Raw genomic sequence first — 27,174 nt, forward strand, 5'->3', positions numbered from 1 at the left:
CTGGGGAGTTCAAACAAATGACTGAAGAAGAGTTATCCAGTTGCCCACTTACTTTCCATTCAGATGACTACATTATCAAACACAGTCTCCTTCTTTTAAAAAAGGTTTATTTATTTATTTGAAAGGCCAAGTTAGAGAGAGAGAGGAAGACACAAAGAGAGAAATCTTCCATCCACTGGTTCACTCCCCAAATGGCCACAATGGCAGGGTTGGGCTGGGCCAAAGCCAGGAGCTTCATCCAGGATCCCCACATGGCTTCAGAGGCCCAAGCACTTGGAACATTCTCCACTGCTTTCCCAGGCTCATTAGCAGGGAGCTAGATTGGAAGTGGCGCCATTGGGACTTGAACTGGAGCCCATGCGGGATGCAGGCAGAGGTTTAACTTGCTACACAGCAATGCTAGTCCTTGACCTCTCAGTTCTTATGTGGCAGCTTTGGGCATGGTGGGAGAGAAAAGTGAAGTAGAGCTAGTGCACAGTCTTGTCAACAGTTGGGAAATGAATCTAACAAAAGTAGAGTGGACCATGCAGTAGGAGTATTTTCCTTTTGTAAGTCACTAAGAGTCATCCATGGTATAAATCAGACAGTCTGGGAATGGGGGAAAGGAGAAAAATCAACCCAATTCTTAGATTCAAAAGTTCATTTACTCAGTATAATATTCAAGTGTCTACATGGTCAGAAAGGCACTTTGACAGGCAATTTTTTCCAAAAGTTAACTTTATTAACTTAACACGCTATATTTTTTCCATTTATATTCTATTTTAAAGTAAAATTTGCAGAAATGATAACAATGCCTAGCTACATTTTTCTGAAGTGGTAAAATATTGACATGATTAATTCTCTAAACAGCTGGCCCTGACTTTTTAATTTCACGAAACAGTAAAAATTTATATAAAATCAAGGAGAATAAGATAGGGTTATAATAGTTTATGGGCAAAAAAATATTAACTTCATCTAAGTTATGAACTGAATTCTGTTCCCCTCAAATTCATAAAATTTCCCTCAGAATGTAGCTTTGTTTGGCGAAGATGTCTTTAAAGAGGTTATTAAGTTAAAATGAAGTTGTCAGAGCGGGCTCTAACACATTATGACTGGTATGTCTTCATAAGAAGAAGGAGAAACATGAGGGATGTGCACGCACACAAAAACGATCATGTGAAGACACAGTGAGAGAAGGTGACCATCTGAAGCCAAGAGTGGCCTAAGAAGGAAACAAACCTGCCAAGAAGTCTTGGACTTCTAGCCTCCAGAACTGAGAGAAATTTTTTTAAAGATTTTATTATTTATTTATTTGAGAGTAGGGTTACAGTGAGAGGGAGAGACAGAGAGAAAGGTCTTCCTTCCATTGGTTCACTCCCCAAATGGCTGCAACAGCCAGAGCTACGCCGATCCAAAGCCAGGAGCCAGGTGATTCTTCCTGGTCTCCCATGCAGGTGCAGAGGCCCAACGGTGTAGGCCATCTTCTACTGCTTTCCCAGGCCACAGCAGAGAGCTGGATTGGAAGAGGAGCAGACGGGACTAGAACCAGCGTCTATATGGGATGTCGGTGCTGCAGGCGGATTAACCTACTGCGCCACAGCGCCAGCCCTGAGAGAAATGTTTTTAAGCCATGCAGTCTGTGGCATTTTATTACAACAGCCTGAGCATACCAATACAATCTACTCTGACACCATTTCATAAAAGCACATTTTAAACTGCAATTGCTGGGGGCTGATGCTGTGCCACAGTGAATTAAACTGCCACCTGCAGTGCCAGCATCCCATATGGGCACCAGTTCAAGTCTCAGCTGCTCCACTTCCAATCCAGCTCCCTGATAATGCACCTGGGAAAGCAGCAAAAGATGGCCCAATGCTTGGGCCCCTGCACCCATGTGGGAGACCTGGATAAAGTTCCTGACTCCTGGCCCAACCCTGGCTATTGCTGCCATTTGAGGAGTGAACCAACAGATGGAAGATCTCTCTCTCTCTCTCTCTCCATTCCTCCGTCTCTATCTCTATGCCTCTCCTACTCTCTGTAACTCTGCCTTTCGAATAAATATATACATATACTTTTAAAATTATAAAAACTGCAGTGGCTGAAAAGATAGAATTTCTGAATAAAGACAATCTTTAATGTGGAATATATTTAGCTTTTTAAAAAACCTGCTGACAAGCTACTATAACAAAATAAAAATAACATAAATTGAGTTGTTTATATACAACAGAAATTCATTTCTCACTATTCAAGAGGCTGGCAAGTACACGATCAATGCAGATTCATTGTCTGGTGAGCCCACTATCTGGCTCGTACAGAGTGCCTTCTTGCTGTGTCCACACATGATAGAAGGGACTCGGGGGCTCGCTCTCTCTCTCTCTCTCTCTCTCTCTGGCCTCCTTGCCCATTCATAAAGCCTCCACCCTCGTGACCTAATCACCTCCCAAAGGCCCCACCTTCTAACATCATCACTTTCAACATACGAATTTGGAAAAGACAAACATTCAGACCATAATGCTTACTGTATTTTTATTTTGTCCCATTCTGTTGTAGACCAGTGAAAACTCTGCCATTGATTAAAATCGTTTTTATTCTTAATTTTTCATTCACTTGTTCACAAACTAAAAAATAACCATAGACTACATGTGAACATCTGGAATTCCAGTCTAAAAAGGTTGTGTTATCAAACAGGCCCATTTTCAATTAGAACATAATTTCTAAGTGTATCATTTGCTTATATACCACAAGAAATCTTGTAGAAATGTATTTCCTCAAATAAACTATAACTTTTCAATTCATGATTTTTAAAGTAGGAACTTCTATTCCAATTATTTTTAAAATATAGTTGAATTATAAATTCATTTACAAACTTTGAATAAATTACTTATTTAACTCTGTGGAGTTTAAACAAGTAATTTCACATCTCATTTTAAGTCAAGGGCCACAAACCATTTTCTGTGCATCTACACTAACAGAGATCAAGGTGCATCAATAAAATGTTTAAACACAGAGATCAAGTTTTAAGTAGATTTCTGTAAATTGCATTTACTGGAATGTACATGTCATATGACCTACTCTGAATCTAAGAACCTTAATGTATTTCAGATGTTTGAAAGAAACTAGTCTTCTGAAAGCTTTCTCACTGTGTGGGACAGGGCACAAAGATGGAGGAATCAGTGGGCACTCGGCAAAGTGTGAACATGACACAGACACACGCCTGGTTTTAGATGTGAACAAAAACTACATGGCGGCAGCACAGGCGCCAGTGTCGCTCTTCATCTTTTACGGCACAGGGACGTTTCATATTTCGTAGTTTCTGAACTTTCTCAGGAGTTCTGAAGGAGCACCCCCAGACCAGCGGAAGCGAAGGTGCCAACAGTTCACATCGGAAAAACCTTAAGAAAAAACAAGATAAAGCCAAAAATGTTAAAAGTCAAGATGGTTACAGTAAAACAGCTTAGGGATGAGATTTCACTCCAACAAGTAGAACCTTGAGAGCGAGTCTCTGATATGAATTATAAATATCTGGTAGAAAAAGATTAACTTAAGCAGATTTTGGAATTCTGATGAACATGAATTATAACTTATATGGATGAAAGGACCTCCCACCCAAAGATGTTGAATGATAAAAGGAAATTTATAGATGCTGCCAGTGGCCAGAATTTTGACAGTCTACCCACAAAGGACTTGGAAACAACTTTCACACAGCTTTCAAAACCCATGGAAGAAAAAACAAACTTTCCAAAAGCGAAAGGTCAGTGGTAAAAGATTCCTGGAAATACAAGTAACTGAATGCCATGAAAAATAAGATATTTTTTATCTTTTTTAAAAAAGATTTATTTATTTTATTTGAAAGAGAGAGAAGAAGAGGTGGGGGGGGGGTGTCTTCCATCCACTGGTTCACTCCCCAGATGGCCTTAATGGCCAGAGTTGAGCCGATCCAAAGCCAGGAGCCAGGAGCTTTTTCTAGGTCTCTCACGTGGGTGCAGAGGCCAAGGACTTGGGCCATCTTCCACTGCTTTCCCAGGCCTTAGCAGAGAGCTGGACTGGAAGTGGAGCAGCCAGGACTCAAATTGGAGCCAAATGGGATGCCAGCACTGCAGGTGGCAGCTTTACCGGCTATGCCACAGCACCGGCCCCATGATCTATTGTTGAAAACTAAAGAAAAGGTTATTTTTCTTTCTTGTAAACTGGCAAAACTTAAGGAAGCAACTTGGCAGTATTTATTGAATTCATAAAATGTATAAACCTTTGACCCAGTAATTTTACTTCGAGATATTTATCCTATAGAAATAATAATGGATATGCCCAATGGTTTGACTATAAGGATGCTTAAACTTATTTACTTTAGAAATGTGAGAAAACAGGGCAGTTTGGCACAGCCAATAAGATGCCAGTTGAGACACCAGCACCTCATATGCACCAGCACCTCATGTTGATGTGGCTGGGTCAGAGTCTCAGCTTTGCTTCTGGTTTTTTTTTTTTTTTTTTTTAATTTTTTTTGACAGGCAGAGTGGACAGTGAGAGAGAGAGACAGAGAGAAAGGTCTTCCTTTGCCGTTGGTTCACCCTCCAATGCCCACTGAGGCCGGCAGGAGCCAGGTACTTCTCCTGGTCTCCCATGGGGTGCAGGGCCCAAGCACTTGGGCCATCCTCCACTGCACTCCCTGGCCACAGCAGAGAGCTGGCCTGGAAGAGGGGCAACCGGGACAGAATCCGGCGCCCCGACCAGGACTAGAACCCGGTGTGCTGGCACCGCAAGGCGGAGGAATAGCCTAGTGAGCCACGGTGCCGGCTCAGCTTTGCTTCTGATTCCAGCTGCCTGAGAATGTGTATGGTGGGAGGCAGTAGGTAATGACTCAAGTAGTTGAGTCCCTTCCACTCACGAGGAAGGACCCAGAAGGGAAGCCTAGCCCCAAGCTTCTGCCTGGTCTAGCCTGGCTGTTGTGGGCCTTTGGAGAGTGAAATAGCAGGCAGGAGATCCTTCTCTGCTTCTGTCTCTGTCTCTGCCTTTCAAATAAAAAATGAAATGGGAGAAAATATGGTCAAGTAAAAGGAAGAAAACATAAGAACTCATAATCTTATCACCCAGGGATGTATCTATTTTGATATTTTGGTGTATTTGCATGCGTGTTGATTCTTAAAGTTACTTAAAAGGATCCTACTGTATATATTTTGTAAGAAAGTTTCAATTACAAGTTGTCAGAAACATTTCCTTTTTGGTTTTTCCCCCAAATGAAAATTCTTTAGATTTTGCCCTCTGATAATTCCTAAAAATGTGTTTTCCTGAGATAAGCATTGTCAGTTGGTCTCTGTATATTTTTTCTGACTAGATATTATATAGTATTTTTAAAAATCATGAAAGCATATTTTACATATTATTATGTAACCTGCTTTTTCATTAACAATGTTATAAACATAAGAAAGTTACTAACTATGTTTGTTTATTACAGAAAAATAAGAAAGTAAAAATAAACAAAAAAAGAGTATAAAAATAAAAATCTCGGGGGCCAGCGCCGTGGCTCACTTGGCTAATCCTCCACCTGCGGCGCCGGCATCCCATATGGACACTGGTTCTAGTTACGGTTGCTCCTCTTCCAGTCCAGCTCTCTGTTGTGGCCCAGGAAGGCAGTGGAGGATGGCCCAAGTGTTTGGGCTCCTGCACTCCCATGGGAGACCAGGAAGAAGCACCTGGCTCCTGGCTTTGGATCGGCATAGCTCTGGCTGTTGCAGCCATTTGGGGAGTGAACCAATGGAAGGAAGACCTTTCTCTCTGTCTCTCTCTCTCTCTGTCTATAACTCTGTCAAATAAAAAATAAAATAAAATAAATCCAACTATCCAAGGATAACCACTGTTAACATTTTGGGGTATTTCCTTTTAGTTTTAAAAAGATGTAGTCTCATTTGGGTTCCCCTCAGAAGAGACCCTCAGACAATAATTCGAATCGAAGTGAATGATTTGAGAGGTGATCCCAGGAAGCACTGGCAGAGGAATGGTGAAGGGCACCAAATCCGTACAAGACACATTATCACTACCGCCATGGGCTACTGGAGCTTGTCCTACTGGGGGATCCTAGGAGACAATATAAAAACTCCTTAGAGCTATCCCAAATGAGGGGTGAAGAAGCTGGGGAATTGAGCCTCCTACTCCCACACTTACTGTCTGGTGCCTGCATCTACAGGACACTCACTCCCTGGCACTGACTGCCTATGATTTGGTGTCAGTCAGGCTTCACTGCCAAAGAAAGCCCTCAGGCAAAGAATCTCATAGTAGAGAGCTGGCTATGCCTGGGCAGGTAGGTGCCCAGGGGACAAGGCAGTATCCCAACAGACTCTGCTGCATTTGAATTTTCCTTCCTCCCTCCCTTCCTTCTTTCCTCCCTTCCTCCTTTCTTTCTTCCCTCTCTTCCTTTCTCTATCCAGGATGTTACACAAAACTACTTGATTCTAGAATCGCACTTCTCATAGGCATATTTATTGCATGTTTAAACAGAAAGTAAAAGTGAGATTGTTTGCACACTGGTTGTAATCAAGAATCAGAATTGAGTGGGGACTATTTGGTGGCTCTTCATCACAGAAAAGGCATCAACAGCAAACTGCAAAGTAAATACCAAGCACTGCCTGAGGAAATGAACAAAGATGCTAAAAAGAAATAGACGAGAAACCACAGAAGGCTTGCTCAGTCAAGTTGACATGAATAATATTTCTTAAATGCTGACGCTGTAAAAATTCACACTGCGGGAAAATGAAATTACAAATAATCACACAACTGCACTTTGATATGGCAAACTCCAACTCCAAGGCACCACTCAGAAGAGCCAGTATATCTTAAACAGCATTTAAGAAAATACTAGCAAATGCAGCCTTTGGCAGAATTTTCTAATTCTTCTCCAACAGCGGCTTCTCAGATCAGTAATCCTTCCTCCCCTCACCTCCTCCACTTCATCTTTAAAACACAGAAAGAGCTTACACTGCACATGAGGGCATCTAATCTGGCATCACAATTTATTCTGAGTAAATTACAAGAGATCTGCACTGTGAATATTATCAGCTGTTAACAAAGAATGACTTCTTTCGGAATGTAAGGATCTAAGAAGTCCCTAACATTAAAAGCTAACACTCGAAATGTGTTTACCATGTGCCTGTAACTGCTGCAAATATTTTATAGATATTAAATTACATACTCCTCCACAAACACCTTACAGGGCAGAAGTTAATATCCGAGGAGGAGAAAACTCAGACACAGATAAGTTAAACAACTTACCCCAGGTCACACACCTCACCAGGGGGGAGTGCGAATGTGACTCCAGAGCTTTCTCTCTTAACCCAATGGCACATAGCGGAATATTCTAAAGAAATACCCTTCCTCCTTTTTATAGTCCTCGTGGGTGTACATACACTTAAATACACTTGTGTTTGTGTGGAGAACAGTGTGAAAGGAAACACACCTAAGCATTCATGTTTGTTCCTTCAGGAGGTAGAAGCAGAGAAGAACAGGAAAGAGAGGTAGATGCTAAGTTCCTTGTATGTATGTGATTGTTTGAATTTTCAAATTACAAATTTCCATTACTTGATTTTTAAAAATATCGAAATGTTTTTTAAAGTCAGGGATGGGATTAGGCACAGTGGTTAAGTCACCACTTGGGAAGCCTGCATCCCATATCGGAATTCCAGCTCCTCCACTTCTGGTTCTAGCTTTCCTCCTAATGTATATCCTGGCAGGCAGCGAGTGAAGGTTCCAGCAGTTTGGTTTTTGCCACCCATGTGGGAGACCCACACTGATTTCCAGGCTCCTGGCTTCAGCCTGGCCCATCTTGGCTGTTGCAGGCTTTTAGGAAGTGAACCAGCAAATAAAAAAATCTTTCTCTGTCCCTGTCTCTCTGCCTTTGTGCATTTCTTAGAAGATGAAAATAAATCAATCAGGCCGGCGCCGCGGCTCACTAGGCTAATCCTCCGCCTAGCGGCGCCGGCACACCAGGTTCTAGTCCCAGTTGGGGCGCCGGATTCTGTCCTGGTTGCCCCTCTTCCAGGCCAGCTCTCTGCTATGGCCAGGGAGTGCAGTGGAGGATGGCCCAGGTGCTTGGGCCCTGCACCCCATGGGAGACCAGGAAAAGCACCTGGATCCTGGCTCCTGCCATCGGATCAGCGCGGTGCGCCGGCCGCAGCACGCCGGCCGCAGCGGCCATTGGAGGGTGAACCAACGGCAAAAGGAAGACCTTTCTCTCTCTCTCTCTCTCTCACTGTCCACTCTGCCTGTCAAAAAAAAAAAAAAATCAATCAATCAATCAGTAGAATACTCCAGAGGGGCTTAAGTGGCTCTGCTCCCAACTCCAGGGGAGTTAGATTTTGTCCAAATCTTACTGAAACACAAAGCATAAGGGGCCTCAGGGGTTCAGGAAGCACAGAACTGAACATTCTAGGGCTGAAAGGAGGAGTGTTTGTGTGTGCATGCAAGCATGTAGCGGGGGAGGGTTTTGCTCGTGAATGTTTGCTTAAAACACTGTTTTTCTGGAATCCAGGCATCTGCTTTGATCCATTTGTTATATTATAACCATTTCCAGTTATGAGGCTGATGCAATCAATGGGTGGACTCTGACAGAAGGATCTCTTGGGTAACCAGCAGAAACACTTGAATCAAACTCTAAGACTTTATTCACAGCAAGTAGAGAGCACCTACAAGTTCTCTCTCAATGACAGGTATGAAGTAACTGTTTCTAGAAAGACTATAATTCATCACAAGCTGTCTAATTATTTTCTTTCTTTACACAAGTGTTTGAGGGTATACAGGAACCTCCTGATGAACAGCTAAATTCTAATGGGGTACTTCATCACAACCCTGAGGATCAACAAATACCAACCTGAAGAACAGTTACAGTGCATGTATGTAACACACCAAAACTAAATAAGCACAGTTGGCTAGATAGATAGCTATCCTCATATGCATGGTTTTCAAAAACATTTTGTACTATAAATCAATACATGTATGCTCTAACTCCATTTCCCATGAACTCTTTGAAGTATGCTCATGTAGAGAAAGACAGAAATGATAACTAACATTTACCCAAAGCCTGCTATAGAAGAATCCTGTCTAAGCATTTTGCATGAATTTTCCCATGTAATCCTCATGAGACTGCCTAGTACAATCCCTATTTTATAGATAAGGAGACAAGCATAGAGAAATTAAGAAACCTTTGCAAAGTGATACAGATAATAAATAGTAGAGCTAGGAAGTAACCTTGGTAGTAGAGCTGTTGAGAGCCAGGAGTTGAACTTCTCTAGTAGCCTGCTTCAATGGATCTGTAAGTGATTCAGAATGTCTACAGAGCCACCGCCAAAGGCGCTAGCATCTCAGAATACTATAGTCCCCTGGAACATGAACTCTAAAGCCAAGTCACCCTGGTTCAGACCCTTCCCTGCTAATACAAGCTGAGTAAATCTCTCAATTTCTTCGGGCCTCAGTTTTTTCTCTGTAAAATGAGAATAATATTGGTACAAACATCACAAACATGTCACAAGGATCAAATAAGTTAATATACATAAAATTAATATTAAATGAGGTAATAGGCATAAAGCAGTATACATTATGTTCCTGCATGTAGTGAACATTCAAAAAATTCAGCTAGTGTTATTTCAGTAAAGCAGAAGACACTCTAAGAAATGTCTCAAGTTTTCCCTAGCAAAAAATATATGTATTCGCCAGTTTTTGCGATAGTGCTAAATATCTTTTGAAGATACTTAACCAGGGTTGGCCCTGTGGCATACCAGGTAAAGCTGCTGCCTCCAATGCCAGCATCCCATTTGGGTGCCAGTTCGAGTTCCAGATGCTCCACTTCCAATCCAGATCCCTGCTAACATACCTAGGAAAGCAGTGAAAGATGACCCAAGTGCTTGGGCCCCTGCACCCATGTGGGAGACCCAGATAAAGCTCCAAGGTCCTGGCTCCTGGCTCCTGGCTTCAGATCAGCCTGGCTCCAGCTGCTGCAACCATTTTGGGAGTCAATCAGGGAACGGAAGACCTCTCTCTCTCTCTTTCTCTCTCTCTCTCTTTCTCCTTCCTGCCATGTACAAAACTCTGCCTCTTTATTTATATTTATTTATATTATAATATAAATTTATAATTATAATTTATAATTATATTATAAATAATAAATAATATTATAAATAATAAATAAATTTATAATTATATTATAATATAAATTTAATTTTATATTATTAAATTTAATATTTATATTATATATTATATATAATATTATATATTATATATTATATTATAATATTTATATTATAATATAAATATAATATTTATTTATATTGTTTATTAATATTATTTATTTAATATTTATTTATTTATAAAATATTTATTTATTTATTTGAGAGAAAGAGTTACAGATGGAGAAAGGGAGAGATAGAGAGGTCTTCAATCTGCTGGTTCACTCCCCAGATGGCCACAATGGCCAGAGATGCACAGATCCAAAGCCAGGAGCCAGGAGCTTCTTCTGGGTCTCCCACATGAGTGCAGGGGCCCAAGCACTTGGGCCATCTTCTACTGCTTTCCTGGGCCACTAGTAAGGAGCTGGATCAGAAGTACAACAGCCGGGACTCAAACTGATGCCCATATGGGATGCTGGCACTGCAGGAAGAAGCTTAACTTGCTACGTGACAATGCTGGCCCTAATCAATAAGTCTTAAATAATAATAATAAAGACACTTAACCAATCCTCAAGTTTGGTACTACTGTACATATTGGAAAAGCCTGAGGCTAAATATTGGTCTCAGACATTCTCTGCTCTGCAAAGCTGGTTCACATGACTTACTTGGAGAATCTGGATTCTGCTGGGAGCTTGACTTCTCCAGGGACTCACACTCTTTTTTCTTCATTTTTTCTGTGGTTGGACCCATTTCCTCCTCCTTTATTTCTCTTTGTTTGTCCCAGTCCTCATTTCCAATCTTGTTTGTATGAGTCTGATCAGATTCTTCCAACATCAGATCCTTTTTACCTCTAACAGCCCAATGCATTGACTAAATTAATTAAAAACAGACACATAAAAATTAAATCAGCATTATATGGTTTTTTTATGTTTAAAGTTCAATTTGTGTAGCCGCTGACCTACTATTATAGGGCTTATTTACAGAATGTTAGACTTTACTATGTGTTCTAACCATATATTCATCCATTAATCCTTAATATGAATTAATTAGTTAATCCTTACTGTTTTGGAAGACTAATGTTACAAGCAAAGGTCAATATCCTGGTACAGTCTATATCATCGCACCTGGTATCAAGGGACCAACATCAAGGAGGTCAAGATTCAGGCAATTCCTCAGAAAGTTAAATTCAGATTTACTACATGACCCAGGAATTTTACTTGTAGATATATACCCAAAATAATTAAAAACAGGTGTTAAAAGAAAAACTGGAACACAATTGTTTATAGGAGCACTATTCATAGTAACAAAAATGTAGAAATAGCCCAAATGTTCATCATCTGATAAATGGATAAATTAAAATGTAGTACTTTTATACACATACAATGGAAAATTATTTAGTCATTAAAAAAATGAAGCATTGAAAAAATGCTACAATATTGTTCTTTTAAATTTTTTATTTGTTATTTTTAAAATTTTCAATTAGTTTTTAATAGATTACAGCATTATTAAGCCTTGGAACATTATAGTAAGTGAAGCAAGCCAGATCAAAGTAGGTCACATATTGTGTAATTCCACTTAACTGAAATATCCAGAATAAACAACTTTATAGAGCTAGAATGCAGATTAGTGCTGAGGCCTAGGGAAAAGGGAGTGGTTGCTAGTAGATTTTTTTTTTTTTTGAGGTGATGAAAACATTCTGAAACTAGACCCTGTAATGGATGAACCATATTGTATATGTAGTTAACGCCACTGAGTTGCACATTTAAATGGTAAGTTTTTTTTTATTTAGTTGACAGGTAGAGTTTTACAGACAGTGAGAGAGAGAGAGAGAGAGAGAGACAGAGAGAAAGGTCTTCCTTCCGTCAGTTCACTCTCCAAATGGCCGCAACGGCCAGAGCTACACCGATCTGAAGCCAGGAGCCAGTGGCCTCTTCCTGGTCTCCCATGCAGGTACAGGGGCCCAAGGAACTGGGCCATCCTCCACTGCTATCCCAGGCCACAGCAGAGAGCTGAACTGGAAGAGGAGCAAGTGGGACCAGAACCCGGCACCCATATGGGATGCCGGTGCCACAGGTGGAGGATTAACCTAGTGCACCACAGCGCCGGCCCCTAAATGGTGATTTTTTAATATATATTTAACTACAAAAAAAAATGAATAAGTCTTTTGTCTTGGGACATGCTAGAGATTAACTACTGTTGTGACTACCACTATTGTAACTATTTGCTATGCTATGAATGAGTTCCCCAAAGCTCATGTGTTGGAAACTTAATCCTCAATGCAGCAGTGTTGAGAGGTGGGACCTTTAAGAGGTGATTGGGTAAATGGATTAATGTCATTGTCACAGGCATGGGTTTGTCATGAAAGCCAGTTCAGTTCCTTGTTGCTCTCTCACGCTCCATTGCCTTTCCACCTTCTGCCAAGGGATGGCACAAGACCCTTGATAGGTGTGGGTCCCATGACCTTGACTTTTCAGTCCCCATATCTGTAATAAATAAATTTTTGTCCTTTATAAATTAGCCAGTCTCAAGTATTCCATTAATTCTAAAAAGAGGCAGTGGCTTTCCATCATTAGTTTGGGCTTGTTTTCGGTTTGTTTTGTTACCCATGCCAGTGGCTTCCTCTGAGGAGGGGAAAGAATATTAGGAAGGTTAGTGAAAACACAGTAAGAAACTTAACAATTCAGGGCCCATGATCTGAAAATGTGAATGTAGGTGTCATAACAGGGCTAGAGGGCCCGTACATGATGTATTAATATCTGTACCTCAGTATTTTCCTCCTGAAATCAACATGGTTATGATCTACCTTAAATGAGTGGTGAGGACTAATGACTCACCAACAATAAACACTTTGAAAGCCCTCAGTGAGAAGATTTTTTGAGATAGTAGTCTTACTCATCCATCTCCTTTATGAGTAAATCTGAATAAAGCATTTCATTATCATCAGACCCCAGGATCTGCCCATCCAATTTAAGAAACACTCAAAGGACATATCCAAACTGTTTAACATGTGTACAGGTGCTTCTCATGCTTCATGATTCAGTCAAAGGGCTAATGTAGAAATTATGTTAAGCAGCCTGGTTTGCCAGGACAGAGCCTGAAAATCACTACAGCACATATTCTCAGTTCCACTGGGGTACTGGATGCTCACAACACTGAACATCAAGCAAGTTGGTCTATTGTAGAGACAATCGTTCCAATAGAATGGGCATCAATAAAACTATTGAATGATAGCAACTGATAGACACTAAGAGAGAGACGGGGAAGGGAAGAGTCGATACAGCAAATCATAAACCACACAGGTCAGAGTATTGGTTTATGTGAGGAGGGAACTAAAACTCAACAGATTTCAAGCCCGAGTGCTAAGGCCAGTAATCCCAACTTCTGTGAAACTGGCGTGTAGTTATTCTGCCTTCACAATTAACTTATTTATTACCAAACTACCTTATTGGGTCTTTTTTTCTCTAGGAAGCCATTCTTTTACATTGTATACCTTGGTCAATACTTAGAAATAAAAATTTTATCTCTGAGCCAGCAAACATTGGGACAAATAGAAAAAGAAAAAAATCATTTGACTCGGATGAGCCATTGATCAGCTGAACAACTATCCCAAATGGACTGGTTGTTTTTGTCCTGGGGACCATGAGTAGGGCTTTTACTTGTCTAGGTGATTTCTGTCCTATCTTTGGATAACATCCAGTTAGGACAGATTGCCTTTTGAGCAGGCCCAGAAGGTGTTGAATTGCACATTTGTTTCCCAGCTGGCTGGCAAACTGTAGCCATGTGGGCATAGCAGGAAGCTTCCCTGGTAGTCTGTGACCAACTGGACTCACCTCTAGAACACCTCACCTAGCCAGGAACCCAGGAATCATCAAGGGAAGAATAGGTCCACGTGAGGGTGACTGGCAGCCCTACATGTCCTCCCAGAAAGCAATTTATCAGTAAATTCACCAAAAATGTGTTTCTGTTGACTATAAAATGTATTACAGTTGATGTTGCCAGGGACAATTTTAACAGTTTCTAAGAGTTTTTCTCAGTGCTTTATTCTGACTCTGACTTTGCTGCAGCCATGGTACCACAGCTGTCCTACAGCCATCTCACCACATCTTTTGGAACAAGAGGGAGAGCCAGCCACATCCTAGATTCCTTTGGGTAAACCATTTACACGACAAAGATGAATTTCTCCCAGATTCTTTGAGCTAGAGAGCTCTCCCTTTCAAAGGTCTGCATTACGGAATCCCTCACCCACACACTCCATTTTAAAATCAACACCACATGTCTACACTTCAGTGTCCAACATATTCATTGACCTGAGTGAATTTTTGAACTAGTTTTACAAAGTAAAGTATCAGGGAAATTCTAAAAGAGAAAAAAAGAAATGAATAACTAGTGAAGGGATAGACTTGGTAGGGACAAAAAATACTAGTCACAACTTAATTTCTGTGGATGACATAAATGTGTCTCTCCTGAAGCCGTGGCTCTTTGGGGGAAATTCTCCCAAAAGAGATTCCCATGATATGATCTTGTGAGTAAATGCTGCACAAGTGCACTGTGATTTGTCCTGCCTTGTAGGACGAGGACAAATACTGCTACAAATAATGCTTTTCCTTCCAGAGGGATTTTATTGCTTAAAGAAAAAAGGGAAATATAGAAGGGGTAGGCAATGTAGTACTGTGGGTTAAGCTGCTACCTGGGACACTAGCATCCCATATTTGAGTACCTGATCCAGGTTCCTGCTGGTGTGCCTGGGAAGGCAGTAGATGATGAGCCGTGTACTAGGAGCCTTGCCACCCATGTGCAAAACCAGGATGGAATTCCTGGTCCCTGGCTTCAATGTGGCCCAGACCCAGCTGCTCCAGCCATTTGTAGCGTGCACACTGATCAGAAGGTCAGTCTCTCCCTTTCTCTCTCTCTCTCCTCCCACTGTCATTCTGCCTTTCAAGTCAATAAATCCTTTTTAAAAGACAGAAATACAGGATTGATGATGTGAAGGAAAGGGATTTTATGAGACTTAACAATCAATAAGTATGTGGGGCCATTGAACATGAAGGTGTTTTAGATAAATTTCACCTGAAATTCAAATCCAAACGTTACAAACATTTTATTGTCAGAATAGCACATATATACCTGATCCAAACACCCCAATGGAGATGTTTATCTACAAATGGAGAGACAATGATGCAGTAATTGAAGAACAATGCTAAATATGGTAATTACTATTGATTTCTCCAGAGTAATAAGTGTGAAAGGATAAATAATGACATGCAGAGAGACTGCAACAATTAAAATGTTAGAGAGAAGTAAGGCTCCACATGTGGAAGTCAGTGTGAGGACTGTAACAGGAGGTGTGAGGGAAGCAAAAGAAATCTATCAGATGAGGTCCAGAAGAGACGAAGCTTAGTGCAGGGGATTCAAAGTCCGCTAAGAAAGACAAACGAAAGGAAGTCAGAATGAGCACACTTTCCCCCAAGGAAGACAGTGAGAAAAAAGATTGCTGCTGATTTAAAGCACAGACTTAAACCTCATCATTTTTGTGCCACTAATAAAAATAAACCTGAAACCAAATGCTAGCCTAACATACTACTTCAGCTTTGCTGCTAAGACAAATGATGCAACCAAAATGTAAAATGTAAAATCCAAAGTGTAATTACTGTAAGACCTCAAGCAGTTCTTTCTTAAGCAAAATTCTAAGCAAAAATGTTGTATTTGGAGGTAGGAAATAGTACTTAATGGTAATGCATTGCCAGTATAAGTTAAGGTAGAGATTTGGAGAATAGCATTTGAAAAATCTACAGCTAACTTGATATTAGCTGTTAATTAAGTGCTGGGTCTGGCGCTGTGGCATAGCGGGTAAGGCTGCTGCTTGCAATGCTGGCATCCCATATGGGTGCTAGTTCAAGTCCCCGCTGCTCTACTTCCAATCCAGCCCTCTGCTATGGCCTGGGAAAGCAGTAGAAGATGGCCCAAGTCCTTGGGCCCTGTACCCCTGTGGGAATACCCGGAAGAAGCTCCTGGCTTCAGATAGGCACAGCTTCAGCAGTTATGGCCAACTGGGGAGTGAACCAGCAGATGGAAGACCTCTCTCTCTGCCTCTCCTCCTCTCTGTGTTTAAATCTGACTTTCAAATAAATAAATAAATCTTTAAATAAAAATGAAGTGCCAGGGTCGAGTGGATAATAATGCAAAATGAATTATGAGTCAGAAGGTATCAAAATGGCAAGGGTTACTAATTCAGTTGCAGTTACAGTGTGGCTTAGTTAGGAGACTGGAAATATGGTTATATAGAGTTGTTATAACAATGTTTATTTAACTAGTGTCCACGGAAATTTTTAATATCAGAGGATATTTCCAAAAACTCAAGGAAACTAGAATTAAAATATAAGTTTACTTTGGTGTAAAAATGTTTTTGAAACCTGTACACATGAAGGGTCTTCAACAAGTTTATGGAAAACATGTACTTTGGAAAACTATGCAGAGATAGCAAATTTTTGCATCAGTATGGGCCACGTGGGTTAAGCTACTGCTTATGATTCCAAAATCCCATATTGGAAGACTAATTTGAATCCCATCTTCTCTGTTTCCAATCTAGCCACCTGCTAATGTGCCTAGAAAAACAGTACTTAGGCCCCTGCCACCTATGTGGGAGACCCAGATGGAGTTCGTGGCTCCTGACCTCAGCCTGGCCCAACCCTGACTGTTGCAACTGGGAGTGAACCAGCAGATGGAAGATCTCTCTCTCCCACCATCCCCCACCATTATGACTTTCAAATAAATAGATACTTTTAAAGAAAATTTTGCATCAAAATAAGCATATTTTTTTTTAAAATTTTCAAGGTAAAGAGAAAGTTCCTATCCATTGGTTCATCCCCTAAATGCCTGTAACGCTTGGGCTGGGCATTTAGCCTAATGGCTAAGACAGTCACATCCCATATCAGAGTGCATGGGTTCAATATCTAGCTCTGGCTCCTGACTCCAGCATTTCCACTAATGCAGACCCTGGGAAGCAGCAGTGATGGGTCAAGTTGTTGGTTCCCTATCATCCACATAGGAGATGAGGATTGAGTTCCTGGTTCAGCCTGGTCTAGGGATTTGGCATTTGGGAAGTAGATCAACAGATGGGAGCTAGCTAACTTGCGCATGCTCTCTCTCTCTCTCTCTCTCTCTCTGCCTCCTTCTATCTCTCTGTATCTCTACCTCTCAAAATAAATTTTTAAAAAGAAAGAAATAAAAGAGAATAAGTTGGTATGAACTAAAAAGATGGAGAAGATGAATTTGCAATAGTTCAAAATTCAGTAGTAGATGAGCAAGTTGAAAATCACATTCATTAGCACTCATAAAACAGGAAATGGTAACAGAGCATAAATGGGGACTTCAAAAAGTTTATGGAAAAGTGGAATGAAAGATAAAGCAAATTTTTCATGAACTTGTTGAAGCTCCCCTATACGTACTGAAACAAAGAGACTGAAAAAAGTAGACACAGGATCTTCTGGCACTGTTGCCTTGCCTTATTCTGGTGGATTCCACTTTACAGTATTTTGTGGATACTGAGTTATACTGATAACTCTACCAGCTTCTTGGACCTCTCCATCTTATCGCATATGGACTCTTTAAGCTACCTCTTGAGTCTACTCTATGAGTAGCCTGAGATTCATACATTCATTTTATTCCCAGAGAGAAACTCACTGTTTTCACGGAGTCAGTCAAAGCCTCCCACTGCTGAAATGGTATCGACATCTGGCTCCTTCTCCAGTGATCATAACGGGCTCGACTCTCTTCATTGGTCAAGATCTCCTTTGCCTTTTGCAGTTTCTGAAAAGTCTCTACTGGAAAACAAATCAAGACATGAGCACATCTCTCTTGCAGGGTTATTTTTAAAAGCACCGCATGGATGTCTCTAGAATCATGAGTCTGCCACTCACTAGTTGTGTGACTTTGGGTCAGTTTACTCAGCTTAAACTTTAATTTATCATACAAACAAGCAAGACCATGGAAGTAAACTGCCTGACCCACAGTGTATGCACTCACTCCACTGTGCTCCAGGCATGAGCCGGGTGATGTTCCAGAGGTGATGTCACAGGCGTTCACAACATAGATGAGAACAATAGACACTGTTAGTGGGAGAGACAGACATTTATAAACGTTGTTCTAGGAATCAAAAACTCTTTTCTAGTGCTAGTTGTATAGGAGGTTAGTGACCAGGCAAGAGGGATGCTATAAATGAAGACTCCAAGGCAGCAAGGGGGGTGAAACTTTACAGGAAGTAGAAATTGCCAGCGTGGCTGGGGGAAAAATCATGAAGGTTGAGGCTGCAGACAAGATGAGGGCCCAGTCATCCAAGGCCTTGGACATCGTGCTAAGGAATCTGGTTTGTCTTTTGTCATAAGAGCAATGGGAAGCTGTTGGGAAGTTTCAAGAACAGTAAATACACAAGGTCTCTTCTGTTCCTCATAGAAGATAAAAAAAAATTCACCCCTGGTGGCAGTAGTAATTACGGGTTAAGGGGAAGACCCTAAAGATGGGATTATTGGAAGCTACAGGAAAACAAACAATGAAAATCATCTTGCCATAGCAACTAATCTGAATGAGCAATCCTTCCTGTGCTGACAACAGTGTCCAGTTGTATAAATGAGATGTCACTTTTTCCAACAGGAATAAAAAATTTATTAAATTATCACCAGTGATGCACATGACAGTTACTATCAGTGCCATGATTGTAAAGACTTTCATTTTTACTTGTGACTCACCTTCTCATTGCCTACTACTATTGGACTTACTTTGCAGCATTTCTAGAATGAAACAATCCCCACTTGGAACTATTCTGATGTCAATCCTCAAAAGTGGTAGATAAGCAGAAGGCAAAAGAGATCTTATCTTTCCTGCTTTGTGGCTTTTTCTTGTTCTCTCTCTTCATCACATTTAATAAAAACAAGCTAGGGTTTATATTTCTCCCTTAATGTATCAGCAAATCAAATGAATCACACAAGATCAACAGTTACCAGTTCTGTTACCAGAGTTCATTATGTAAGCTTATACTCATGTGAGCAAAGGACGTAAGCACCCTGGAGACACATTCTGATTTAACTGCTCAGTCTACTTTGAAAATATAGAAGTTCTTTTAAACTCATATTTCACAAAATTATTTGTATTATTATATCCACATTTTAAGATAATCTATCATTATTTGAGAAGTAATAATAATAACATGTCAGACATGCTTTGTAAAAATTCTGGAGAAAAATACAACTGGTAACAGGTTCTCTGGCAAGGAAAGGTAAGGATAGACTTTCTCTTTCAGCATTATTTATTACTATTACATTGTTTTTATTCTAAGGAAGCAAAGCAATAAAGTTTTTTTTCAGGATTTATTTATTTATTTGAAAGAATTACAGAGAGGGAGAGACAAAGAAAGAGGTCTTTCATCCATTGGTTCACTCCCCAAATGGTCACAATAGCCAGAGCTGAGCCGGGCTGAAGCCAGGATCCCAGAAATCCATCTGTGTCTTCACATGCGTGACAGGGGTCCAAGCACTCAGGCCATCTTCCAGTGCTTTCCCAAGCACATTAGTAAGGAGCTGTATTGGAAGTGGATCAGCCAGGACTTGAACCTGCATCCATATGGGATGCTAGTGTCACAGGCTCAAGATACTTCAAAGTGGAAAAACATTGAGATATTTAAGAGATCAGCTAGCACAGGACCAGCTGCCCCCCGTCTTCAAATATCCAAATGTTTTTGAAGTTTGCACATTGGCAACAAAAAAACATTTCATAGGCTCTTAATTTAGACTACAATCTCCTTTCTTCATGGTCAGAGAAATAAAGTGTTGATCTGAAAGTTACTATGTACAAAGGACCAGCATGTGCACCAGCTGGGAGCTTTTGGGCTAACATGACTTCAATAGCACACCAGTTGCCTGCATCACCACACCTCGAGAAGGGATTTATAAAGGCCTTAAATTCAGAGTTTTTAATGAATAAAAGAAAGATTTAATGATTACCTATGAAAAAATATCCCATTGTGTTAAATTTTTATCTCAGGCTGCTACCCAAAAACAAGAGGGAAAAGTCCACTGAATCATAATTACCAAAATTCCCTGAGCATTTCCCACATGCATGAGAGTTCATTTCATCTTCAAGCAGATGCATGGAGTATATTTTGTAGTCTACCCATTTTACTGATGAGACTGCTGAGGCTCAGAGCAGCTGCCCAAGATCAACCAACTCATAAGTGGGAGATAGGAGCAATTCACACAGTCAAGCCTATGTTCACATGCACTACTCCATCAGACTCACAAATCAGTAATTTCAGTGGTAATGGCTGAGACTATATTTAGTGGACCAAAAGGATATTTAATTTCTTCTACCCATAGTTTTTCTTCAGGCTAGCTCTTCACCTTATTGAGATACATTTAGAAATCTGTCCATTATATTTTAGATTTCTGTCAAGCTAAAATTCAGCATCTGGGTGAATTATTTTAAATGTTTTTTAAAGACTTACTTATTTATTTGATATGGCAGAGGCAGTGAGAGAGGTCTTCCATCCTCTGGTTCACTCCCCAAATGGCCACAATGGCTGGAACTGGGCCAATCTGAAGCCAGGAGCCAAGAGTTTCTTCCTGGTCTCCCACGCGGGTGCAGGGGCCCAAGGGCTTGGGTCATCTTCTACTGCTTTCCCAGGCCATAGCAGAGAGCTGGATCAGAGCAACCGAGACTCAAACTGGCATCCATATGGGATGCCAGCCCTGCAGGCAGCAGTTTTACCTGCTATGCCACAGTGCCAACCCCTTAAATATTTTTTAATATATTTTCATTGGAAACATTAGTCTTTTCCAAGTGCGTAGAGAAGCATTTAAATTTTCAAAAAGTTATATTAATACAAATTGAGTAAAAGGATGCTTAAATTGATTATAAAACTATCTCCAAGTGGGTGTTGTGGCACAGTTGATGGGACTACCACTTGTTGTGCCCACATCCCATATCAGTGTCCCTGAGATCAAGTCCTTCCTCTTCCTTCAATCCAGCTACCTGCAGATGCACCTGGGAGGCTGTAGTGATGGCACAAATTAGATTTCTGCCATTCATATGGGAGGCCCAGGTGGAGCTCCCGGCTCCTGTCTTGGACCTGGTCCAGCCACAGCTTTTGCAAGTATTTAGGAGTGAATCAGCAGATGGAAAATCAATCAATCTCTCTCTCTCTCTCTCTCTCTCTCCCTTCCCACCATCCTCTCGCCCTTCCCCCTTCCCAACATCAACCTGCCTTTCAAATAAATAAATAAATCTTTAAAATAAACAAAATAGAAAATTGTCTCAACCCAAAGGTTACATCATAACTAGCTGCAAGCTGGACAGAGGAAGATAGTGATGTCTGTGTACCTTTTCACTTTAAACAATATTTACACAGTCTAGTATCTCTCTGAACAAGAAACCTTGAGGCAGCTCACACATGAAAACTCATATCACTATGGAAACTGGAAGTGGCAATGATTGCACAGTGATTCATCATAGATCCCAAATAGAAATTGTTTCTTAGGGACAGAGAAACAACTCAAAGTCATGCTCCACTGAAAACGAGCCTAGTTAAAGAATAACCTGTGGTAGTGGTTGTTTTTAAGTGTTTATCAAATGTTTATAACTTTATGCTAGGACACCTATCTTACATTAACTCTAGTTCAGACAGATAATTAATATCTCCCAAAGAAAAGTTCATGCAGTCATTCATTCATTCACTCAAGCAAGAAATTGCACATGGGGTTGGCATATTTGGCCTAGTAGTTATGACACCACTTAGGATGCCTTCATCCCATATTGTGTGACTGGATCTGATTCCCTGCTCTGGCTCCTGACTCCAGCTTTCTTCTGATATGCACCCTGGGACACACAATGATGGCTCAAGTAACTCAGTTCCTGGATTGAGTTCCCAGCTCCTGGCTTCTGCCCCAGCTTGAAACCATTGCAAGTATTTGGGGAGTGAACTAACAGGATTCTCTCTCTCTCTCTCTCTTTCTCTCTCTTCCTTCTTTTCAAATAAAAATGGAAGTAAACAAGTAAAAATTTGACAAAGAAAAATCACACTACATGTCTTTTATACACATATAGTCAACATAATCATCCAATTCAAGCTCTACCACCTAATCTGAGGATGAAAATCAGAATAGTAATATACAAGGTACTTCAACTGCACTTGTGAAGTTTTAAGTTGGTAGCACATGGGCATCTGTGATAGAATGCTTTCCTTATTTTTGTTCATATTAAATCTCTTATTTTTCCATATTAAAAAAAAGCACTATCTGCAATGTGAAGCAATTAAAGGAATGCCTAAGAATTCAGCCATGAAATGATGGTGGCTCACCTATGGCACTGGTAGTGAGGATGGAGGGAAGAAGACACAGTGGAGAGAGATTTGGAAGATAAGTCAATGGTACTTGGTAGTCAGCCAGATGTGGACATGAGAAGAGACGGGACTGCTTGGCCAGCTGAGTGGAAGGTGATAGCATTCATTGAAATGGGGAAACAGAAAATCAAGCAAGACTGTATACAGGGCATGAGGAGAACAGCAAGCCCAGTTTGTGACGGTGACTTTGAAATGTTTCCAATGGAGATTTCCAAAAAGGTGTTGAAACTACAGTTTGAAGAGAGGCAGCAAGAACTGGGTGAAGGTTGCATTTAGGAGCCATCAATAGAAAGCTGGTGATAGAAGCCACAGACTTGGACAAGGCTTCAGGGGTAAAGCAGGGATCAAGCCAAGAAGAGAATTTAGGGGGAAACTTGGGGCAACAGAGAAGAAGTCACAAAGGAGACAGACAGAGAAGCGGACCCAGAGACTGGAGGAAAACCATGTGTGTCTGTTATTGTGGAGGTTCAGAGGAGAGTACTTCAGAAGGCAACGTGCAAGGTAACACGAACTCCAAACAGTTCACAGAAAGTGGAATTAAAAGCCAAGTTTAATTTGGTGTAGAAAAAATTGAGAATCCACGCATACCTGTATGATCAACAATGACAAAACTTGATGCAAGCTAAGGGCTAAACAGCAACCATTGGATTTGGCAGTCAGGAAAATTTTGGCTCATTTTTTGAGAAAGGTGGGAAGGAAGTCAGCGTGAGACCACTGAAAAAAGGGAGGGAAGGGAAGTAGAGACATCAACTGTGGACTTGCTTTTCAGGAAGTTTGACTCTGGAGCAGAGAAACACCGGCGGGACGGGGGGGGGGGGGGGGGGCTGTGGCTCAGTGGGTTAACGCCCTGGCCTGAAGCACAAGCATCCCATATGGGCACTGGTTCTAGTCCCGGCTGCTCCTCTTCTGATCCCGCTCTCTACTATGGCCTAGGAAAGCAGTGGAGGATGGCCTAGGTCCTTGTGCACCTGCACCCGCGTGGGAGACCCAGAGGAGGCTCCTGGCTCCTGGCTTCAGATCAGCACAGCTCTAGCCGTTTCAGCCAATTGGGGAGTGAACCATCAGATGGAAAATATCTCTCTCTCTTTCTGCCTCTCCTCTCTCTGTGTAACTCTAACTTTCAAATAAATAAATAAATCTTCAAAAAAAAAAAAAGAGAGAGAGAGAAACATAAGGAAGATGAAGGGATGAGGCAGGCTGCTAAAGGACTGTTGATCTGTTGTATTTTCTCAAACGTGGACAGACATAGTATATTTAAATGATGATAACATGATGATGATAAAGAAAAGAACCAAGAGTGGGAATATATGGACATATTCAGATCACTCAAAATGAAGAAAACATAGAAAAGACCCTACACAGTCCTCTCCCCTCCTACCACCCAACAGCAAAAACATTCTTTGCAATAAATGAAAGAATGAGTTTAAACATAACAGGTAAAAGGAAATTAAGTTACTATTCAAGGGTTTCTTTGGTTCTATATACTATACATTTCTTATGAAATAGGCATTTTTAAGTTCTTACCAGCTTTGGAGTTTTCCGGATGCTTGTCAGGATGACATTCCAAAGCTCTGACCTTAAATTCTGCCAGGATTTGTTCAACCTAAAATAAAAATCAGTGTTTAAAAAAAGGAGTTCAATTTAAATTGCATGAAGGAAGAAGTTTGACATTGGTCTTCCTCAAAACATTTTTATTTTGACCAACTTTTTTATTTTGATCTTTATAGTTCTACACAAATTTTTTACTCTAAGAAAAAAAAATGCCTTAGAGTAGGTGTTTGACCTAGCAGTTGGGATGCCTGTGCCCCAAGTTTTAGTGCTTGGGTTCAAGTCCTGGCTCCACTCCTGATTCCACTTTGTTACTAATACACATCTTGGGAGGCAACTGGTAATGGTTCAAGTGCTTGGGTCCCTGCCACCCACATAGGAGACCCAATTGAGTTCCTGGCTCCTGACTTCAGCCTGGCCCACAGTCCCAGCCATTGCAGGCATTTGGGAAGTGAACCAGTGGCTGGAAGACCTCTCTCTCTCTCTTTCTCCCACTCTCTCTCTCTCTGCCTCTGCCTCTCTGTAACTCTGCTTTACAAATGAATAAATAATTTTTAACAGTCTGCCCCACTCTTTCCTTTTAGACACAGCTTTTTTTTTTTTCTTTTCTAAGATTTATTTATTTGAAAGGCAGAGTTACAGAGAGGAAGAGGCAGAGAGAGGTCTTCCATCCACTGGTTCACTCCCCAAATGGCCACAATGGCAAGAGCTGGGTTGATATGAAGCCAGAAGACTGGAGCCTCCTACAGGTCTCCCACGTGGGTGCAGGGGCCCAAGGACTTGGGCCATCTTCTACTGCTTTCTCAGGCCACATCAGAGAGCTGGATCAGAAGTGGAGCAGCCGGGACTTGAACCAGCACCCAAAGAGATGCAAGCACTGCAGGTGGCAGCTTTACCCAGTATGCCACAGCACCAGCCCATAAATAAATCTTTAAAAAAAAATAATTACAAGTTACAAATTGCCCGTTTTGGGGCCGACGCCATGGCTCACTTGGTTAATCCTCCACCTTGCAGTGCTGGCATCCCATATGGGCACTGGGTTCTAGTCTCCGTTGCTCCTCTTCCAGTCCAGCTCTCTGCTGTGGCCCGGGAAGGCAGTGGAGGATGGCCCAGGCACTTGGGCCCTGCACCCGCATGGGAGAGGAGGAAGCACCTGGCTCCTGGCTTCGGATCGGCACAGTGCTGGCCATGGCGGCCATTTGGGGAGTGAACCAACGGAAGGAAGACCTTTCTCTCTCTCTCTCTCTCTCTCTCACTGTCTATAACTCTACGTGTCAAATACAAAAATTAAAAAAGAAACAAATTGCCCATTTTAAAGCACTTTCTTCTTGCCTCCTTCCTTCATTTTTTATTAATAATTGCACAACTAAAATATAAAGGACATGATTCAAACTTGATAACTTTTTTTATCAGTTAGCAGCTTGGTTAGAGGTTTTGAATGGAAAAACAAACTCCAGGTCCAACTAAAATGAAGTTTGAGGGCCATTCATAATTTGATTTGACTTTGCTTATTCGCCTAATGCTTATTATCATGAATTATAAAGACTTGGCTTTATTAATCATGATCTCAGTGACGGAAGCAGGAAGCAGTAGTGGATATGTGGCTGTGAAATCTGATTCCCATTCACAATAGCTACAAAAACAATCAAATACCTTGGAATAAACTTAACCAAGGACGTTAAAGATCTCTACGATGAAAATTACAAAACCTTAAAGAAAGAAATAGAAGAGGATACCAAAAAATGGAAAAATCTTCCATGCTCATGGATTGGAAGAATCAATATCATCAAAATGTCCATTCTCCCAAAAGCAATTTATAGATTCAATGCAATACCAATCAAGATACTGAAGACCTTCTTCTCAGATCTGGAAAAAATGGTGCTGAAATTCATATGGAGACACGTGAGACCTCGAATAGCTAAAGCAATCTTGTACAACAAAAACAAAGCTGGAGGCATCACAATACCAGATTTCAGGACATACTACAGGGCAGTTGTAATCAAAACATCATGGTACTGGTACAGAAACAGATGGATAGACCAATGGAACAGAATTGAAACACCAGAAATCAATCCAAACATCTACAGCCAACTCATATTTGATCAAGGATCCAAAACCAATCCCTGGAGTAAGGACAGTCTATTCAATAAATGGTGCTGGGAAAACTGGATTTCCATGTGCAGAATCATGAAGCAAGACCCCTACCTTTCACCTTACACAAAAATTCACTCAACATGGATTAAAGACTTAAATCTACGACCTGACACCATCAAATTATTAGAGAGCATTGGAAAAACCCTGCAAGATATAGGTACCGGCAATGACTTCTTGGAAAACACCCCAGAAGCACAGGCAGTCAAAGCCAAAATTAACATTTGGGATTGCATCAAATTGAGAAGTTTCTGTACTGCAAAAGAAACAGTCAGGAAAGTGAAGAGACAACCGACAGATTCCTTGGTTTTAAATCCCAGTTCTTCCACAGTACTTTAAGCAAGTGACACAGCTTCCAGATGACAAGGTTTCCTTATCTTTACATCAGGTGAGCAACATGAATAGAGCATTTAATGCAAAGTTTGGTCATAGTAAGAACTTAGTAACAGTAGCTATTAAGTATCACTGGTTAAATAACTTGTCCAAAATCATTCTACTAATTACTAAAAAGTCCTAATTTTTGTTCAGACTTTAAACCCTATAATCTTAACCACTGTTTTATATAACCTAATTCTTCAGGCTTAGAGAACTACTTATGTTATCAGGCTCCCATATTTACTAATCACTAATGCAATCAAATTGTATTTTATTTGAGAAATGAATTCTCAAGCAACTCAGATCAATATTGTCTTAGGATTCATGGGAAAAGTATACTCTTATCAGCTGCATGTCATCTTTAGTTAGTCTCATTTTAAAATTTTCATTTTTGTAATCAAAGTCAGACTGTATTTAGTAGGCATATGTATAAATCCCAGACTGAACTAATAACTCTCTCTTTTTTTTAAGATGTATTTATTTATTTATTTGAAAGTCAGAGTTACAGAAAGAAAAAGAGAAAAAGAAAGAGGTCTTTTGGGGCTGAAACTGGGCCAAACTGTAGTCAGGAGCATCCTCTGGGTCTCCCATGTG

The 27,174-nt window shown here is 40.8% G+C and overlaps 1 protein-coding gene across 2 annotated transcripts in view; it reads right to left on the reverse strand.

Moving 5' to 3' along the window:
• Nucleotides 1–2,488: 2,488 nt before the first annotated feature.
• DNAJC12 (DnaJ heat shock protein family (Hsp40) member C12) overlaps nucleotides 2,489–27,174 on the reverse strand; it is a 30,579-nt gene continuing 5,893 nt past the window's right edge. The window contains exons 2-5 of one of the 2 annotated variants that reach the window (XM_002718462.5): nucleotides 24,031–24,109; nucleotides 17,802–17,941; nucleotides 10,787–10,991; nucleotides 2,489–3,368 (exon numbers count right to left, since the gene is read on the reverse strand). In XM_002718462.5, the coding sequence (XP_002718508.1) occupies nucleotides 3,274–3,368; nucleotides 10,787–10,991; nucleotides 17,802–17,941; nucleotides 24,031–24,109 (519 nt within the window). In that variant the 3' untranslated portion in view covers nucleotides 2,489–3,273. The remainder of the gene's footprint in view (nucleotides 3,369–10,786; nucleotides 10,992–17,801; nucleotides 17,942–24,030; nucleotides 24,110–27,174) is intronic. The other variant, XM_008270068.4, reaches the window with a different exon arrangement.

Source organism: Oryctolagus cuniculus, chromosome 15 (genome assembly GCF_051225735.1).
Source record: "Oryctolagus cuniculus isolate XC-2025 breed Fujian yellow rabbit chromosome 15, ASM5122573v1, whole genome shotgun sequence".
NCBI classification, from domain to species: domain Eukaryota; kingdom Metazoa; phylum Chordata; class Mammalia; order Lagomorpha; family Leporidae; genus Oryctolagus; species Oryctolagus cuniculus.